A 19,895-nucleotide genomic window follows, 5' to 3' on the forward strand; every position below is an offset into this window, starting at 1 on the left:
CTCTCTCTCTCTCTCTCTCTCTCTCTCTCTCTCTCTCTCTCTCCCTCCCTCGACTCGTAAACGTGCGTCCTACCTCGCCAGGCTCGCTTCCTGGACTGCCACTGTGGAGAAAGCTACACGCATCCTACTACCTACTACCGGCTTGCTAGCGCGCGCTATTGATCTCTGCCTCAGACCGGCGCAGAAGCTTCAAATTATGCCGTTGCTGAGCAACATGACGTAACTTTGTCCCTTGCCTGGTCCGTCGCCAAATTTTCTGTACATCTTTCGTCTTACAGTCTATCTGCGCTGTGCTGCTGATGTTCCTGTTGCTCAAGCCGTTACTGTTGCTGCTGTTGACGATGATGATGATGACATGGCGACGATGCAGCTGATGGCGTTGCCGCCGTCGCTGGTGCTGGTGCTGGTGCTAGTGCTGGCGCTGCCGCTGTGGGCAGCCACGACGACGATCTCGACACCGCCGGCTGTTCTTCATTTCAGCATCCAGCATCCCCGTGCACGATATTCTAAGGTGGTAATACGAAAGTCTGAATGAAACTTTTCGTAAATCTCTCGTTGTATAAACAGAAAGTTTGTATTACTGTACGTTGTATAAATGCAGTTGTTAATTTCACACAGTATATTTGCTTCATTGATGTAATTAAACAAGATGTAAAGTTCCCATCACCGACTATCGTGATATAATTTATCGTGAAAGTCCATCTGGTACATTGCCTAGAGTTACCTACGATTTTCAATGTTTGCAGTGAAAAGTCGCTTAAATATAAAGCGTTGTGTAAACTCTCGACACTCGTGATTCTACGTGCATCGTGTATTATGAAGTAAACGTATGTATTTGTAATTGGAACCGTAATGTCAAGCGAAGTTGGTGCGAAAGGTACTAAATAACAATGTCTCTGCAGAATGAAACACTGACGTGAAAGTAATTAACGTCGGATCTCTTTGAGAAAGGAAAATTTAAAAGAAACTGGAGATTCGCGAGCATATAAATAAAATTATATCAATTATAAAGTAACTATAATTATAAGTTAATTACAAATAAAGAATTGCACAGAAATAAACGCGAGAGAGCTGATTCCCGTTGATCCTCGAGTTCATGAACGGGACTGCTCGCAATACTTAAACATTTATGAATGAGGTTCACCTGCAGGAACCCATTGACACGTTAGTCGCCGTCGGGTTAACCGGCAATCGGTACTACCTACCGCGTCTCATTGACTTACGTATAAGATGTATAAGACGTATAAGACGTATAAGACGTATAAGATGTGAGACCAATCCCATATAACGACTTGAATATCTAATGGCCAATAAATAGCCAATTAAAAGAGCTAACAAATATGTCTGTCGTGATTTGTATATTTATTTACCGTAATTTACTCTGATTATTCGAACTTTGCTCCAGCCTGGCAATAATTGATGGAAATCAGTGCGGCATGGAAAGCAGTGCATCAACTTGTTAATGAAAACGAATAGTAAGGTACGCCGTCTCTGTGGCGACATTATCCGTCCGTAACGAATTAATAATTTCCTTTTCCGTGGCTCGAACGCCGCCGCGCTGTACTTCTCATTCCGCTCTTCTCGATAAACTTCGATCTGATATCGAAGGTACAACGTCGATACCAAAGGCATACTCAGTCTCGCTATTTTAACAGTACCGATTCTTAGTGCGATTGCCACCGCACTAAGCGATATCGTCCGGCTCGCCGTTGACCGGACAAATTTGAGTCTCAGCCGCTTCGAGGTATCGATATATGTACCGGGTGTTCGCTCGCCTCCGGTCCTCACGCTCCAGCTAACAGGAGGCGTGAAGATCAGTAATGAGGAACCATACGAGCGAATTCACGCGCTTACAATCAGCCCGGTCGTACCTAACGTGTGTGTACGTCCCTTGGGACTGTTTTTTCACGAATTATCCATCGCAACTACGTGCGAGATACACACGATTGTCGATTACGTCGACGAATAGATCGACAAAAATTGATTGTACAGCACGTCAGCCGTCTCATGTGTTTGTGTGTATGTATACACGCGCGCGCCTTAATACATCCCGAACAGACAAGTGCATGCAACTTTGACAGCAACTATATTACTCGACTCACAAGTCACATCCGTTATGATTGGCTTATATTTAGCACTCGTATATTTATCACACGGTATGATAAGATAGAAATACGGAAGAAATTATCAAGATTAGTTTCAAACAACGTTGCAATGTGATACCAAAGTCTGAATGAGACTCTTCGTAAATTTCTCGCTATATGAATATAGCAGAGAGTTTGCAGTACCATATGATGTAAATGCAGTTTTGTTGTTAATTCAACACAGTATATTTGCTTCATCGATGTAATTAAACGAGATGTAAAGTTTCCATCACCGACTGTCTCGTATCGTAATATAATTTATCGTGAGAGTCCATCTGTTATATTTCCCAGAGTCTATGATTTTCAATGTTTGCAGTGAAAAGTCGCTTAAATATAAAGCGTTGCGTAAACTCTCAACACACGATTCTACGTGCATCGTGTAGAGTATAAAGTAAACGTACGCGTTTGTAATTGGAACTGTAACGTCAAGCGTTAGCGCGAAAGACTAAATAACAATGACTCTGCGAAATGAAATGCGACGTGAAAATAATTAACATCGGACCTCTTGAGAAAGGAAAATTTAAAAGAAAATGAAGGTTCGCGAGCACATAAATAAAATTACTGTATAAAGAAAGAATTGCACAGAAATAAACGCGAGAGAAATGTCCCAGATTTTTAGCACGCGATTTCTGATGGGATTCAAGGTGGGACGCGTGTCTGGTGGGAATTTATATCGCGCGGCCCTTAGATTATCCTTTTCTCGGGCGAAAACTTGTATAGTAGCGTCTACATTATCAAAGTGTCAGAGTCATTTTATTCCGCGTCGCGTGCTAACTACGAATTGCGAGCTCACGCTGCCCGAGATTGAAGGTCTAATGCGCATTTCATATAAATGCACGCGATAACCTCTCGGAAAAGTACAGACACGCCAACGTTCATCTCGCAATATTTCTCTCTTCTTAAAAAATGCCATCGTAATAACAAGCTACAAATATCACACGAAAATAGACATGAATTGCTCAATATTTCCATCATTTATATCCGTATATCTGTTTGGCTTGCCCCTGTTTTGCATTTTTAACGCGTCTCTAATTAATATTTTATCAACGTTTCTACCTTTTTTCTCGCAATAGGAGAAAGCCGGCTCAAGTCGGCTCAAGGGTCATCCTGGCTATATGTTTTGTTTGTGTATTTATTGTGACAGCAACAATGGCAAGGGGATCACGAAATATTCTTTTTAGGACATAGAACTAGTACCCGAGTCCTAAGAGGAACATTCCGCGATCCCTTTTCCACTATCACTTTCACAATAAATACACGAGTCAAACGTGCGGCTAATATGACCCCTGGGCCGTCTTGACCCGGCCTCCCCTGTAGCCTGTTGCGGAAATCGGCCAATTACGATAAATAACTAATCGAACAGTATGCTCCCGCGGAAACCCACGGTTTAAATCTCATGCGCTCGACATGTTTTCGCTCTTAGTCAACGTTTGCGCTCTTTAGAAGCCAATTGGACGGTATTATCAATGAACCATTAATTGTCCGATTACGAAAAGCGGTATACCTACACTTCGGCAGTCACGGCTTGTTATGCCTCTGCGAGTGCTGATTGAATGAGTGTCGCATTTTCCTCGTACAGCAAGCAGCAGAAAAGACCCTGAGTTCGTCGAGTACACTATTCGGACTAATCTCCGGTCTGAGTGCGAATGTACCGAGTGCGGTTTGGTGACATTCGCGACTCATCGTCTTTGTAATGAGCATTGTAACATGACGCGTGTCGCTTTATCTCGAGAGCTTTATCTATTCGTAAGATGTGATAGTGCACAAGCGATAATATTATAAACTCGAACTTGTTTACACATTTGAAAATGTGAGGACATATCCTCGTTCTTGCTTCGATACGCACTTGAGCACAAGCTGCGACTCAAAAGCGAGACCGATCTCGCGGCGACAAGTCAGTGCATGAGGAACGAGTCGTCGACGAGGAAGACAAGAAAGACGAGGCAGCATCGACAGGAAGAGCCCGGAAACCTACGGAACGAAGATACGTGAGTGTCAAAAGGACGCGCTCGTACGACGATCGGCACGCGAACGCACCTTTTACGGTAAGTCAGCCGTGCGCTTTGTGTCAATTTGACGTACGTATTTGTTATGCGAGAGCGCAAATAATACACAACGTACAGCACTTGCTGTCAATACTGCTGTTACAATCGGTTATCAACCGCGATGCAAACAATAAATGCTACATCGTCTCTTCATAATCGATTCTCTGCATAATTTCGATCGATCGTACGTTTGATATCGTAGAAAATAAAGAGAGGATAAAGGAAGACGTGTAAGACGATTGAAAAAGCTGAAAGAGTGATTTAGTGGGCGAGTGCCAGACAGCTTACTGCTGAAGTGGGCGAATCGCTCTCTCACACGTACGCAACAATTGTGAAATATGAAATGCATAGCGCATACGCATCGGAATTGCTTGAGATATTAAGAGGTATGCTTCTTTCAGAGAGCGATGAGAACATATAAGACGCGGGAGCGAGATCTAAGGTCAATTCTGTTCGCTGTATGCACCACGTACAATGCACGCGTATTAGGTTCAATTCCGCGCATGTCAACCCACAGGAGCTTTTATGGAATCATATCCGGGAGACATATACGGGCATTCATTTATTCGCAAATGTATTCGCTTTGACAGAATATCGCTGCAATAATTGAGTCGTCCGTTTGACGTGACCGACGGTCGTATTATTATCACGATGGTATTATTATCCCGTAAAAATTCTCTCATCAAATTACTCGCGACATACATCGAATATTATACGGAAATGACAAGCGCGCAGCGCATTCGATAGGTCACGATAAATTGAAATAATTGCTGTTCCTCGACTTTTAGGCCCGAATAGATGGAGTAAGAAGTAGGAGTAGAAATAAGACGAAATGGAAATAATTTATTTCGCTTACTCCCTTACTCCAATAAAAGTTTGCCCGTCTACATCACACGAAGTAAGCCTGAATTAATTAGTAAGAGCTGGAGTAAGGGAGTAAGCGGAAGAAATTATTTCCATTTCATCTTATTCCTACTCCTTACTCCATCTATTGTAGATCGGGCCATGCAAGGCATATTGCTTATACATTTATCGTTGCTTTATCATAGCGCTTTATCACAATAACATCGTATTTATCGGCTTGCCCCTTCTTCTCCTTTCTCCCTCTCTCTCTCTCTCTCTCTCTCTTTCTTTCTTGTTAAAATAGTTCTGTCTAATAGTGAGAAGAAATCCTATTATTATGAGGAGATAAGGAGATAATAACAAGATCGTTCCGAAGATATCTCACGCGGCATGTGTAGCTATTTGACATTCGATATACGACGTGCAATTTCGACGTACCTCACCCCAATAGTATCTCCTTCCGAAGTAGGGACTGAAATAACTCATAAAACGCGGAGAGGTAATTTTTTTTTCGAAAATAGCAAAGGAATCATACGTGAGATACGAGCGCTGCGTTGATATCATACCGGCGAACTGAAATTTCTTATTTCAATTATTGAAATTTCATTATTATTGAAATTATTGAAATGTCATTATTATCATTATTTCATTATTATACTTGTTGAAATTTCATTATTATTACCAAGATCGAACTTAACATCGAATACATCGATATATATCGTGTTTAGGTGCCCAGCGAAATGATCGTAACTGTGAAAAAAGTTGTCTAAAAACGTGGCTCTCATATATAAACAAAAAGCATATATCTGCAAAAATTATATCTATGTGCTCTTTCCACGTGGACACTCGTGGAATTTTAACATAGAATTGTACTGTCAAGATCTTTAATTTTTAAGATACACAAATATATAGATTGTCGAAAGGAGAATATAACTTTTTAAGGGTTTCGCGACCGCTCGGGTATCGATTTATATTTATATTTTTTTATGCATTTTTCTTCGTAGAAATCGAGAATTATCAGTATAATAACGCCAGACTTAAAGAAAAAAAAATATATATATATATATATTCATAAAATGAAAAAAATTGTTATTATTCACGTCGTTATAGAATCATTGTCAAAAAACTGAACATCATTGTTAAGACACATAAAGACATTCTTAACAAAAATGATATTGAATATCATATATAAATTCAATTGTAACAACTGTTGAGCCTCTTATATTGGATAGACGCGCTGCAAGTTGATAACCCGCATCAAAGAGCATAAAAAACTTGTTCTTGACCCAAATAAGGAGTTATCGGTGTTTCAAAATCATTGCATCGATTATGAGCACACACTTTTTGATTGAAAGGATGCGAAATTTTGGATTGAGGACCAAATTACAAAAAGAGACTAATTTCTGAGATGTTATATATTAACAAATAAATTAATGGTTTAAATCTGCAGAGTGACTTTTGATCTCTTAGACGACAGCTATTTATTTATTTTGAATATAATACATTCTATGATCGTTTGATTTCAGTGTTTGATTTATATTGACACACAATATTTAAACGTTAGTTATCATATTCAAGTGCATCGCATAGATTGTGATCTATGTCTTTATGTGACATTTTCAAAGAAGTTTAATGTAACCAACGCGATACTGACTGCCTAAATTTGTCGACGGTTGAAGGTATACATTTTTATCTATTTTTACCTCAACGTTGATGTTGTTACGATTAATTATTACACTTTTTGATATTTTTCCAATTGGGATTACCAAACCTTTGAGCACTGAGGAATGTCTCCATAGTGTAGTAACAAGTCACATCAATCCATTTTGATAGCTTTGACAGTTGGAAATGCAATCGTTTTGGCCACATAGATACACTATTGAAGAAAGTTGCACACAGGACCGAAACGTTTCTACTTTCAGTACATATTAATATTAAATTTTTTTGCACTACCACTTTCTTGTGCTTCTATAAGCTCTTTGTTTTTATTCTATTACGAAGACTTGTAATAATACGAATCGTGTTTATATAATTGTGACCATATTGTGTGTATAATAGTGATATGTTACTTGGATAAAACGATGTCATGATGAGGGAACGATCAGGGTGAACATTGTGTTGCTTGCCGGCGAATTCGACGTAACCCGAGATACGAAGTCTTTTTTGTACCTTTCTCGGCTCATCCCGGCGAAGTGTGTGCCGCGTATTAAGTTACACGTTGCACGTGTACAACGAAATATAATTACCGATAAAGTACTGACAAAAAGAAAACTCGCTGCGCATCTTAGTTCCTGGAGAGACACTGACTGGTTCGGCCACCGCAACTTATTAAGGGCGCTTCGTACCTCCCAGCCTTTTTAAATCTGCGTCACTTTTCTCCGATACAACGAAGAAAAAGACAAAGGTAGAGGAAGATAGATAGACTGATGGTATAGATAGAGAGAGAAAGAAAGTAAAAGAGAACGTAAGAGAGAGGGGGCGGGAAGGAAAGTGGATGCAGAGAGAGAGAGAGAGAGAGAGAGAGAGAGAAAGAGAAAAGATCCGGCCGGCAAAAGTTACACGGCGGAAGTTGCTTCATCAGGCGTTTCCCGTATTTGGAACTTGTAATAACAAACCTGTCGTGCCAAGGGGCGGCCACGGGGGTGAAGTATGACCTATTTTCGTCACTCTGCGGATTGAAAGTATTTCCGACGTCTGAGGGTTAAACTAAAGCGGGAAATGTCGGGATCGAAACGCGGGGGAGAAAAACGGAGCGTTCCTCCCTCCTTCGTCGTGTGGGTCGCGCTATAACGCGGGCTGACGTGTGTCGATATACAGAGGCGCCTCGCGTGTTTCGGTCCAGCGCCCGGTCTCTCCGGGACCATAACTCGATATTTCCTGGAAAATCCCTCTATCGTGCTTTACAACCTGTACGACGTCCGAATTGAACGTTAGGGCCGGGCACCAGGACGACAACCGCTGTAAATATACCGCGCGCGCGTGCTCGCTCGTCTTTAACATTTCGCTCCGTCGGCTCCGTGTGCCTGAGGTCGGGGGGGAGGGAGGAGAAGGAGGAATGGGGGGAGTAGTAATTACTCCGGCCGCGAAGTACTTTAATCTCTCTTACTCGAAATTAAAATTTCAATCGGTCTTCATTTTTCAGCACAGCGACCCGTATATCGGCGGCGCGACGGCTCGATATCGGCAGCTTTATTCGCGTCTTAAATTTCCACGCTCTCTCGCGAAGTATTTTTCCATTACCCTAAGCTAATATTCCGAGTCGTATATCCGCTAAGTGACGTTGCCTGGCGTACTCGTCGCCATAAAGCGTACCAGCTTACACGTCGAATTTGCCCGAAATGAGTGGCGACATTACTCGTTGTTACTCTTACAGGAGGACAAAGTCAAGAGTGCCTCGATAAAACATGATGCGTGCCGGCTTAATCGCTCGCAAGATCAATGGCTCGCGCTTACTATCGGAAATGCAACGTCGCGCCAGGTCGATCGCGCCCGCGATCGAACGCTGCGAGATCAAGAACGCGGACGGTGAATCCACGCGACCTTACGAGGATATTCCCGGGCCGAAGAAGTCGTTTATGGTCGGCAACGTTTTTAAATTTCTGCCGTACATAGGTAAGAACCTCGCAGACAACGTGAGAGACACTGAAACTTTTATTGTTATCGGTCGTGTGCTCGAGTCCAGATTTAAATTTATGGATGCGCGGGAATCGAACGTCGTATAATTATATCACGATGGAATTATTCAGCCGTGCTCGATCTCGCGTGTTCTGTATTACTAGCTTAACCCTTTGTAGCACAGCGGTTTCACCGTGAGATTATCTGTTAGAATCAAATCGTAGCTTCAGGCATAGTGATCTCGCAACGAAACCACGAGTTGATCCATAAGTTCGTGCTATAATTTTTGTCAGTTGGCATCCGCTTGTTGACATTAGAAAAATAATACCATACAGTTTTGGCCATTTATGTCTATACTTCGACATTTTAGAGCATATTTTATGATGTAAGTGATAGTGTTTAGAGAAATTGTCTTTGTTGTGTTTTGAAAATATAAGGCAGTAATGAGCTTTTGTAGTGCATTATTCTTCTTTATTTTCGTAAAAACTGTTAGAGTTTGGCTGAGATATTTTGTTTTATCCACCATATTTAACATATTGCCCCCTCTCCTTATCATCTGTTTTGTTTATTACAGAACTCTCTTGATGGTATAAACTTCGCTTTTTTATATATATATAGAAGACGTGAAAAAACATTTAGAACGTTTCTTCCGCGAAGGAGCACTAGAGTTTTGCGAGAGGGGAATTATGAAATTTCGCGGAAAATGACAAAAATTTGTCGAACAGAATGGCGCATATATTATTGACTAAAATCCTTTTCAACAAGAATAAAATACATTTCTCAATTTTGTTCGTAAATCCGCGCTTGTAAATCAATTCAATATTATATATATGCATGTATATATATACACATATAATTGCCGCTCGATTTGCACACACGCATAGAACCTTGACCGTTGTTATGTTTAATTAACGCATTTAATAAAATCTGCAGGTAAATACTATACGGAAAACCTAGATGCACAGCTGCGGATGTTGCGCGAAGAATACGGCGATATTGTCAAGCTGGAAGGTTTGCCAGGTCGACGGCCGTGTGTTTTTTTATTTACTCCGGAATTAGGCCAAATGATGTTCCGACTGGAAGGCACCTGGCCGATGCGATTAGCCATGGAGAGCTTGCATCACTATCGCATGAGCAGGCCAGAATTCTATGGCGATCAAGTCGGTCTCGCGACAGGGTCAGTAATGCGTCTTCGAGAAACATAATTAATGGAAGAAAGTTTCTCCATTCTTTATCAGCACGCGTACACGGAATACTACCTCCCGGATTCTTCTGTTCCCTCATATTCCCAGTCTATTACCATGATATTGAAAACATTAGAATGCAAGGAGCACGTGCTCTATAATTCAACCTACCGAACGTCAGTGTAGAATTTTTCGACCAAACCGAAATCGCCATGTCCGTTGCGGCTAATACCGAATAGAGTCACGCAGCGCCGAACTGTTAGATTAAAACGCGGCTGTTACGACAGGCTGTGGATTAACGCAAATAAATATAGATGTTTTCGGTGTGTCGCGGCTGGCGATACGAGCGATATACAGTGAAGCACGAACGTCGTCGATATCCCGAAAATTCATCAAAATACGGGAACACCAGCTGACAAAGCAACCCACCGACCCTGTTCCTCGACGTCATTCTCTCTCACCCCTCCCCCTCCCTCTCTACCACTCCTCTCTCTCTCTCACTCCCTCTCGTTAGTACCTCCTGTCTATGTCCTATACGGTCGATAGTCCGACGAGTTTACAGAGAACTACGTAGGCCAAATACCAGGCCTACGTAAATTACGCACGATGCACCATCTTCTTCTGAGCGAAGGGAAGATGATGCATCAGCGCGCACCTTCCGCTTTCAGTCAGGGAAAATCATGGCAAGACTTCCGCACGAAAGTCAACCAATACATGATGCAACCGCGAACGGTCAGGGCGCACGTCGTGCAGATTAACGGAGTGACCAGCGATTTTATGGAGATAATGCGAACGTTACGGGATCCTGACACCCTGGAGTTGCCCGATGACTTCTGCAACGAGCTGTCAAAATGGAGCCTCGAGTGTGAGTAAACGCGCGCGAGCGCTACTCCCTTAAAGTGAGCCAATAAAAATGTTTTCGATTGAATCAATAACAGGACTGTTTCACCGATGATCAGTGAGTATCCATTGATTTTCCCTATCTTAATAAAATATCATTATTAGTAGTAGTTATAATTATTAAAACGCTTTCCCATTTTATTGCTCCGTTTTATTTCTCATTGATTTTTACCAGTGAAAGTAAAATTTCAGTGCAGTGACACACTGTCCGTATTCGAGAGGTGCATTAATAATGGGAACAGTAGCTACTATCAACTAATTCTTTCAGCGAGATATTACTGACTACAATGCTATACTTGTAATTAAACTGTCAGTCACAAGTATAGCATTTCAACATTATTACACTTATTTATGCCCGTGTTGTTACCAGACGAGTAGCAAATTATTTGGTTACTCTGGGAACGTATAGCATCTGTTACCAGACGAGTAGCAAATTATTTGGTTACTCTGGGAACGTATAGCATCTGTTACCAGACGAGTAGCAAATTATTTGGTTACTCTGGGAACGTATAGCATCTGTTACCAGACGAGTAGCAAATTATTTGGTTACTCTGGGAACGTATAGCATCTTACAGCAAAATTATCGCATAATAACTAATCTACAATGTGTATTCTCTTGAAATTATTCCAATTCAAGTGGTTCTAACAGATTCCAAAAACTGTACGTTGATTTAAATGTGAAAATTTGACTCAAACGGAGAATTCAAGGAGATATTGTTTAAATTATTGCTTATTAAGATAAACAAATTTTAATCGTATATCTTACAAGCTCTACAATAATATTTTCGATAGCAATAGCCTTTTTTCGCATTGTGTTCTTCTTTAATTTGAAATATTCAGCAACAAAATAGAATTATATAAAAAGCACGAGAAATGTAGTAATTCATGCACTTTCACGTTTCTGTACAAATGCAAAATGTTTATATTATTTCAAATCACAACATGAAAATTTAGTTTATGTATAATTTAGAGAATACATTCAATCTTTTTTATTGCATCAGTCGCAATTTTGAAAATTTCCGTCCCATGTGCGATGTTTCAATGTTGTTTTCGAAAATGGACTAGGCAATATAATATCGATGTGAGCCGCAATCGCGACAATATTCTCTAAAGTACAATCATTCTTGTGTGTCTTTCATTAAAATGCTATACTTATAACTGATGGTTCAATTGTAAATATAACGCTACAATCAGCAAGATCTCGCTGAAAGAATCGATTGATAGTACCGACTGTTTCTATCATTGATGCAGTTTGCAAACACAGACAGTGTCAGTGCACACAAATCGAACGAGGCCGGTAATTCCATCGCCACAAACGCGGAAAGTTGGATTGGATACAGCGTATAACGAATTTGCAGCGTACGGATTTTCCAGTGAAATTTTCCCTCCACTGGCCAAAATCAGTGAAATATAAAATGAAGCAATAAAGTGGGAGTGTTTCCATCGAAAATCGATGAATACTCGCTGATTACACTGTACGACATTTTTAAATATTTTTCATGTTAAATGACATGCGAAAGGCGATTGTGATAGCTATTTTTCCGTTGATTACGAATCTGAAATTGAAAATGTTTCAGCACACCATGTTTAAAAAACCGGATTGAAGAATTAAAAAGCACCACCTACAGCGTACACTTTGTCCGCTGCATTGTTTGCTGCGCAGATTAATTGTTTATAATGAATGTTACTGACGTTAGGTAATTAGTAGGTTTAATAATAGGTTACATAGCAACCTATCACATGTTACTTAATTATAATCAATAAGGTTTAATAATAGATCTAGTAATTATCTAACATCAATAACATTTCCAAACAATTAATCTGCGTAGACAAACAACGCAGCGGACAAAGTATATGCATATACTGTATACAATCAATAAATTAACTAATCAATTAGCACTTTGGCGTTTTCCGAACAATTAGTCTGCGCAGAGAGGCAGTGCAGCAGACAAAGTATGACAACGATAATTATCGGTGAAGTGCTCGTTTTATCGATTCAATCAGAAACATTTTTACTAGCTCATTTTAAGGGAGTAGCCGCGGCAAAATACGGCGTGTTGTGTAACGCACTGTCTCTGGATTTGACGCGTATACTATTCGAAGGGAAATCGCGGATCCATCATCTCCAGTTCATTCAAGCAAACGACAAACGAGAGCACAGCCGTTACGTTATGTTAATTCGTCATTGCGCGTCAACGCTGAGCCCGAACCGAGAACGTCAACCGATAATCTGCCGTTATGCAATTAATAGCGATATGCGCGATCGCATTGGACTGCCGACTGGGATGCTTAAAGCTTGATCTTCCCACGGACTCGGAGGCGCAAATAGTGATTAATAGCGTGCACACTATGTTCGACCTCATGTACCGCTTGGAGATTCAGCCGTCCCTGTGGAAGCTATACAATACGCGGAATCTCAGGAAGTTCTTCCGCACGCTGGATACGCTTAATGGGTAAATATTGAAACTTACACTAGTTATACGTCAGCGTATTACGGCCAAGTCTCGTGAACGCACGCGAGAACTTACTACTCGCTGTCGTCATTACAGTAATGCCTGATATATCTCCCGGTAACGAGTATTCTCGCGTCGTGCAGCAGTTACGAGCAGCTCAACACTCGAATAATGGATCGCCGCTGATCCCGCGCCGATTGCTTCTCGCATGGGAGGCGAGGAAAGAAAAGAGAGGGAACGAGGAGAGGAGAAATAGCTTTTTTCATTAATCGATCGTACGCTGCCTCCCTGCGTATCACGCCGCATAATTTATTCCGCGCGCGTTATTACGAAATACACAAGTGCGTGCAAAGAGAACAAATGCCGCTCGTGCCGCGTCGTCGCCGGCGATTTGCTTGTTTCGCGGCGCACGCGAGATCTCGATTTTCGACTTTTGTTTGTCGTCTCTTTCAGAATAGTCATTAAGCATATCAACCGTGCCAAGGAGAAGTTTAACAAGCAAACATCCGACACGAACGAAGGCGATCGCAGTATACTGGAGAAACTGCTGCGCATCGATGAGAGAACAGCTCGCGTAATGGCGGCCGATATGTTCACCGCCGGTATCGATACGGTGAGTGCGAGATTCTGGTTTTAGTTCGATCGTGTGTATGTGTGCGTGTGTGCGTGCGTGTGTGTGTGTGTGTGTGTGTGTGTGTGTGTACCGCGGACGAAATTATTCTTCTCGCCGTCACGCGGCGAATCGATAACCGTCGTTATTGCAGACCGGTAATACGGCCGGCGCCTTGCTGTATAACATCGCGAATAATCCGGAGAAACAGGAGATACTACGGGAAGAAGTGCGGTCTTTCTTGCCGGACAAATCGTCACCCGTCACGCCCGACATCCTCGAACAGACGAAATACTCTAAGGCCTGCATCAAGGAATCCCTCCGTGTATTCCACATCGCCATCGGCTCGCTCAGAACTCTACAAACGGATGCTATCCTGGCAGGATATCATATACCAAAAGGGGTACGTACGATTTGTCGTTTTTTCTCTTCCTTCCGACCCTCCTTGCAAATTGTAACGACCAAGATATTCTCGGTTTAAAGCAGAAATACCGATGTCTGGACACGTGCCTAATCATGTGGTAAAATTTAACACATCAGGTTTAACAGTGTATATATTTGGTATATGTATGTAGGATGTCTTGTGTTAATGAAAAAAGGATTCAACACTTGTAAGTACTCACTGAACTAAGTAGAAAATATACGGAAAAAACTGGTTAGCCCACATATAAATCTGGTTGTGTTAACCAGACACAATATTGGATCTAGTTAGCATAACTAGATGTGTGTGTGAGCTAACCATGTTATTTTTTCCGTTTAGTGAATATCAGTCGAGAAATCTACCAAATCAGTGGATTCTTCAGGCCTTCTTAATACTACTGAAAAAAAATGTTTGATATTTTCTTTTTTCAACTATATAATCACATAGAGAAATAATTATATTTATATAGTCAAGAAAATTATCTTTTTATTAAATTCCACTTCAGTGTTAGTGATGATAATCTTATATGTATATTACCACTACCATTTTCGTGTTAGAACAACTAAAAAATATAATTGAGGCCAAAAGTAACTATAATTTTAATTAGATCATCCATTTTTTTCTCTCACAAGTAAATCTATCCAAAAGGTACACTTTTTTTCTAATTTGGCACAAATGTACAAGTACAAAAAATATTTTGGTTATATTTTTTCATTTTGGTCCACTTTGAGTTTTACAGGCAGTTTATAGCTTTTTAATGTTTTCATTCCTATTATCAAATACAACAAAAATGCATAAAAAATAAAATTGAATACAAGATATAATTAAATAATTTTAACAAAATCGGCATAGCTGAGACACAAACTATTCTAAATTTCTTTAGCCGAGATTCCAACCAAAATATTTTAAATCTGTGTTAAATTAGTCAAAATTGGTTTGAATCTCGGCCAAACCGAGAAATTATTTGTATAAATAATTTTTTTCAACTTTTTACATGTTTTGTTTAAACTTTTTATTATTTATACAAATAATTTTATACATTTGACTTTATATTCTTAATTATCAAAATAAAAATTATTCAATTTTATTTCTTATGAAATTTTTGTTGCACTTGTTGATGATAGGAGTGAGAATATTAAAAAGCTATAAACTGCCCGTGAAACTCAAAGTGGACCAAAATGAAAAAATATGACCTAAATATTTTTTGTACTTCTACATTTGTGTCAAATTAGAAAGAAATCGGAGTGTAACTTTTGGATAGGTTTACTTATCAGTATAAACTTAAATTTAAATTTAAATCTCTGTTCGAACACATCAAGTACATTGTTAGAATAAAGTTCAAAAATTCAAGTCCAAAGTACTATTGAAAAATCAGCCCCCAGAGTTGAGAGGGATTTTCGATTTTGATAATGCACACAATTTGCTTGCCTGTATTATTACATGAAAACAATAAAGTTACCTGCATATATTCTATATTGAAAAACTATATTGAAAAACTAAATATTTTTATTTAAAGTCCAAAGCAACAAGAATGTCCGGAGTTAGACATGTGTTCAGGCACTGGTATGTGTACTTTAACATCGACGAACTAATTAATTTTCCATGTTCGCGTGTATACATTCTTATCGATGCGCTCGACGAACATTAATTAGCTAATGAGTAATTGGGATTTTAATCAGTAATTACATAATAACTTGGCGAGAAAAAAATCAGTGACACCGTCCCAGATAGAGTTACGGGCGCGAGATAAAACGAACGCATTTTAAATGATCTCCCCGCCTGCTGTCGTCAGGTTGACGTCATAGCTTGTCACTCAGTGGCCGCGTTGGATCCGGCGTACTACCCGCGACCGCAGGAGTTCATTCCCGAGAGATGGTTGCGGGGCAACACGGAGTTCCCATCAGCCAAGGCCGCGCATCCCTTCTCGTACATGCCTTTCGGATTCGGCCCTCGCACCTGCATCGGCCGAAGATTCGCCGAGATGGAGCTCGAGACGTTGCTTATGACGGTTCGTAAACTTTCCCTCCTGTTTATCCGCGCACTGCCTGATCGCTCGCGGGATCCGCTCCATCGAATTACGATAACGCAGATCCCGTTCGAGATAACGCGTCTTTGATCAGGGGATTGACAACGCCATCGGGAGTCGCTTAATCTTCGCGATTTCTAGCGACCCGAGCAAATTGGAATCCGTACGGTACAAGTTCGGGCAAGAGAGTCGAGTGGTACACTTGAGTACTTTAACTGATTAGACGAGGTTTTACGCAAAGTCCAATCGCCAAACAGTCAGCGAATCCGTCGCTCCCGCATGCATGGAGAGAATTCTTCGTGTAAATTACCATAACAATTTTTTGCCGTCAATAGATTGACATTCTGCAGTAATTGACTATCATCTTTTCATTTTATATATAATATTTATGTCTCAAGAAGGAAAATGTGCTATTAAATTTGCCATGTTTCTAATAAAATTTACTTTGTTTTTTGGTGAGATCAAAAAGATCTTAGTGATAGTCTATTTCTGCATTACTAGAAACATAGTAAATTTGAAAAGAATTTAAATGGAAAAAAAAGAAACTACAATATTCTCTCCATGTGTTAACACATTTGCAAAGTCATTTTCCTGATTTATTTAACTTCTTTCTTATTTTCTTAGAATTTCTTCTTTTTTATTTTTAATATTTTTTTATTTTTTGCCACTCTTCATTTATCTTTCGTACCAGACACTTGATTTTTTCCTGTTACAGCATTTGAAAATTCATCGGGAAATGAAACGGGAGTTATTGCGGATAACGAATATATTCCGTTAATTTTATCGCGTTCCACTTGTCCGCGGATTCCCACGCACACACATTCACATATGTACATGTCCGCACGGGGGTATCTCCGATGCGAATATAAACGTACTTAAATGGATGTAGCGCGGAAAACCGATTTTCGCTGGTTTGCTCTCAATCCGCTCGTACGTCTCGCACACGGAAGATTCTACGATTTTCTTCCTCCTCTCCCATCCCTCCTACACCTCGCGCCTGATATTTTATTCATGCATGCTAAGCGACGATGTTTAATAAGCTGAGAGGTTTAAATGAAAGTATATCGCGTGCTAAGATAATAACAGAAACGAACTGTGTGCTCGCATAATGTACTTCCCTTAGAACGATCATGCATGACTGTGCATGACGACAAAATAACGATCTGCGCACTCAAGTATGAATTCCCGAAGGACTAAATATTCTCACTAACTCTTGTCGGCGCCGTTACTCTCCTCGCAAAAAAAAAAGAAAAATCGAAGAACATGCGATTCCGTAACTCGCCTCGACAGTTTAATGAAGATTAAACGGAGATGACCACTTTTCGTTCCGGTTAATATCTGCGGGCATTTGTCTTCGTATATATCTTTCGTACGTATTCAACTATCTGACTACGTCTGCATTAGCGCCAAAATCTTTATCGCGCCTCGCGAAATGAACTATCATTTTTCAGGTTCAATGAAGAACTAAAAAGAAATTATATATAATATATAATCGCATCCTTAGCGAAACCCTCTTGTGTATTGGCCTCAAGAGGAGATTCTTTCTAGAAACAAAAGAAAAATATTCTAACATCTCTAAAACAAGGAACTCTCAAGTTGCAAGGTGATGTTTCCTGCGATTTAAGAATTCTAAGCGAGAACTTTTGCTAAGAGTGTACTTCTTTTCTAACGAAGTAGACTATTAATCGGAAATCTATGAGATATTTTAACTTTTTTTTCCTTTCGAATCAAGTTGAAGAAACGTTTACTTGATCCTTCTTACTAAAAGAAACTTCTATTGAGAACGAGACTTGCACTTTAGATTAAAAAACGAAAATTCCTCCAACTTCAAGAATATTGCACTTAAAATATCTTCTTGTTGCTTTTACAAGAATTGGAGCCATTTGTAAGAGGATTCTGCTGAGGATGAGATTACATTTTTGCGGATGCGCAAATGAAAAAGGACATCTCAATTTGTCGATTTACTAGCGAGAATTACGAGTTTCAGGGATCGCACGTTTCGATTAAATCTGTTTTTTGGAATAGCTCTTGCGCGGAAAAGCCACTAACACACGCGCATCGCACACGCGTGCGCTGCGAACAAGAAGGAATGTAAAAATTCATTTATTTTATCTAGGTCGTGCGGAATTTCCGGCTAGAATGGCATCATGAACCGATGACGTACACAAGCAAATTCATAAATACGCTGAAGGCGCCGCTACGATTGAAGATCATCGATATATAGAATCATATCCAACATGACGTGTGTTTCGCGAGATTCGCCGTCAATTGGTGCGCGGCCGTGACGCTTTTACGAAAATTGCGGATACTGACGAATGTCCCTGCAAAACACGAGGCTGCTAGTTTACGAGCCGTCCGAGCCGAAGGAACCCAACTCTGGGTGGGGAAGACGCCATCGACCGACCGCGATTCTTACAATTTTAATCTACGCCCGAGAGGGGACAGAAAGAGAGAAGGAGGGAGGGACATAGAGAGAGAGAGAGAGATATTTTATAAGAATTTTTACGCGAGAGCGAAAATGCGCGGCCGCATTTGAGCAACAAAAAGGCACCTAAAGGTGCACCTGAGCCGCCGTGTGTTGCGAGCTCTGTACATATCGCGTACATAATATATACATACAATATACGTACGCAATTCGAACTGATTTTCCTAAATATTAACACTTATAAATTTTGTATTATTTATTAAACGGAGAAAAATATATATACAGGATGTATATATATACTAGATTTTTCTGTACAAATTTTAATAGTATGTTCTATGAGCTGAAATAAGAAAAAATGTTATATAAACATAGGTCCCAAAACGTTTTATTAAAAAGTTACAGTAAAAATATGAAATGTATGATTGAACTCCAAGATCACCAGATCTTTCAGCGTTAGACTTCTATCTGTGGGAAAAAATGAAAAATAAAGTTTATCGAATACGAGACACATTAAGAGATAAACTGATACAAAGAATTAGCGACACAACTGCAGAGATTATGCAAAATAGACACGGAATTTCCAGGATAATAAATTCAATATTACATTTATGCCAAACTTGTATTAACATGGGCGCGGACGACACATTTAAATGTAAACTGAGGTGAAAAATTATTCCTTACATTTCATATTTTTGCTATAACTTTTTTAATAAAATGTTTCGGGACCTATGTTTACATAATATTTCTTTACATAATTTTTCTTATTTCAGCTCATAAAATATACTATTAAAGTTTATACCTTGTATACGTATATATATCTATATATATATATATATATATATATATGTATGTATATATGTGTATATATATATATATGTGTATATATATATATACATACATACATACATACATACATACATACATACATACATACATACATATATACACGTACATATATATTGCCTTTTACGTATTTTATGCTCGGCAATATTACCGACTACGAGAATTTTAAAATAGCAGTGCACGGTGCACGTCGGCCCATATATATTAGATTAAATATTTAACATTGGCGCGCAATGTCGCTAATACATTAGATAAAATGGTTGTTACAGCAGAGAAAATGAATAATTTGCAACGTAAAGTGGCAACCGCGTATACAAGAGACATAAATTGCCGTTATTTAGGCACACGCGTGGTTCCTCTCTCGTTCTCTCCCCCCCCCCCCCCCC

General features: G+C 39.8%; 2 protein-coding genes across 4 annotated transcripts in view; one reads left to right on the forward strand and one right to left on the reverse strand.

Annotated features, from left to right (window-relative positions):
- Positions 1-19,895, reverse strand: part of LOC116841398 (glutamate-gated chloride channel) — a 98,928-nt gene that overhangs the window by 59,320 nt on the left and 19,713 nt on the right. Inside the window, exon 1 of one of the 3 annotated variants that reach the window (XM_032809269.1) lies at positions 277-379. The exons of 1 other annotated variant lie outside the window; for it this stretch is intronic. The gene's annotated coding sequence lies outside the window, so the exon portion shown is untranslated. Of the gene's footprint in view, positions 1-73; positions 119-276; positions 380-19,895 lie in introns of those variants that run through there. One more of the 3 variants, XM_032809272.1, reaches the window with a different exon arrangement.
- LOC116841428 overlaps positions 3,870-19,895 on the forward strand; it is a 34,799-nt gene continuing 18,773 nt past the window's right edge. Inside the window, exons 1-9 of the mRNA XM_032809323.1 lie at positions 3,870-4,189; positions 8,406-8,644; positions 9,581-9,824; positions 10,500-10,696; positions 12,983-13,184; positions 13,638-13,797; positions 13,949-14,197; positions 16,008-16,223; positions 18,358-18,460. Of these exons, the coding sequence (XP_032665214.1) occupies positions 8,437-8,644; positions 9,581-9,824; positions 10,500-10,696; positions 12,983-13,184; positions 13,638-13,797; positions 13,949-14,197; positions 16,008-16,223; positions 18,358-18,460 (1,579 nt within the window). The 5' untranslated portion in view covers positions 3,870-4,189; positions 8,406-8,436. The remainder of the gene's footprint in view (positions 4,190-8,405; positions 8,645-9,580; positions 9,825-10,499; positions 10,697-12,982; positions 13,185-13,637; positions 13,798-13,948; positions 14,198-16,007; positions 16,224-18,357; positions 18,461-19,895) is intronic.

Source organism: Odontomachus brunneus, unplaced genomic scaffold, assembly GCF_010583005.1.
Source record: "Odontomachus brunneus isolate Ranch 3 - 2012 unplaced genomic scaffold, Obru_v1 Obru_scaffold_015, whole genome shotgun sequence".
In the NCBI taxonomy this organism is placed as follows: Eukaryota; Metazoa; Arthropoda; class Insecta; order Hymenoptera; family Formicidae; genus Odontomachus; species Odontomachus brunneus.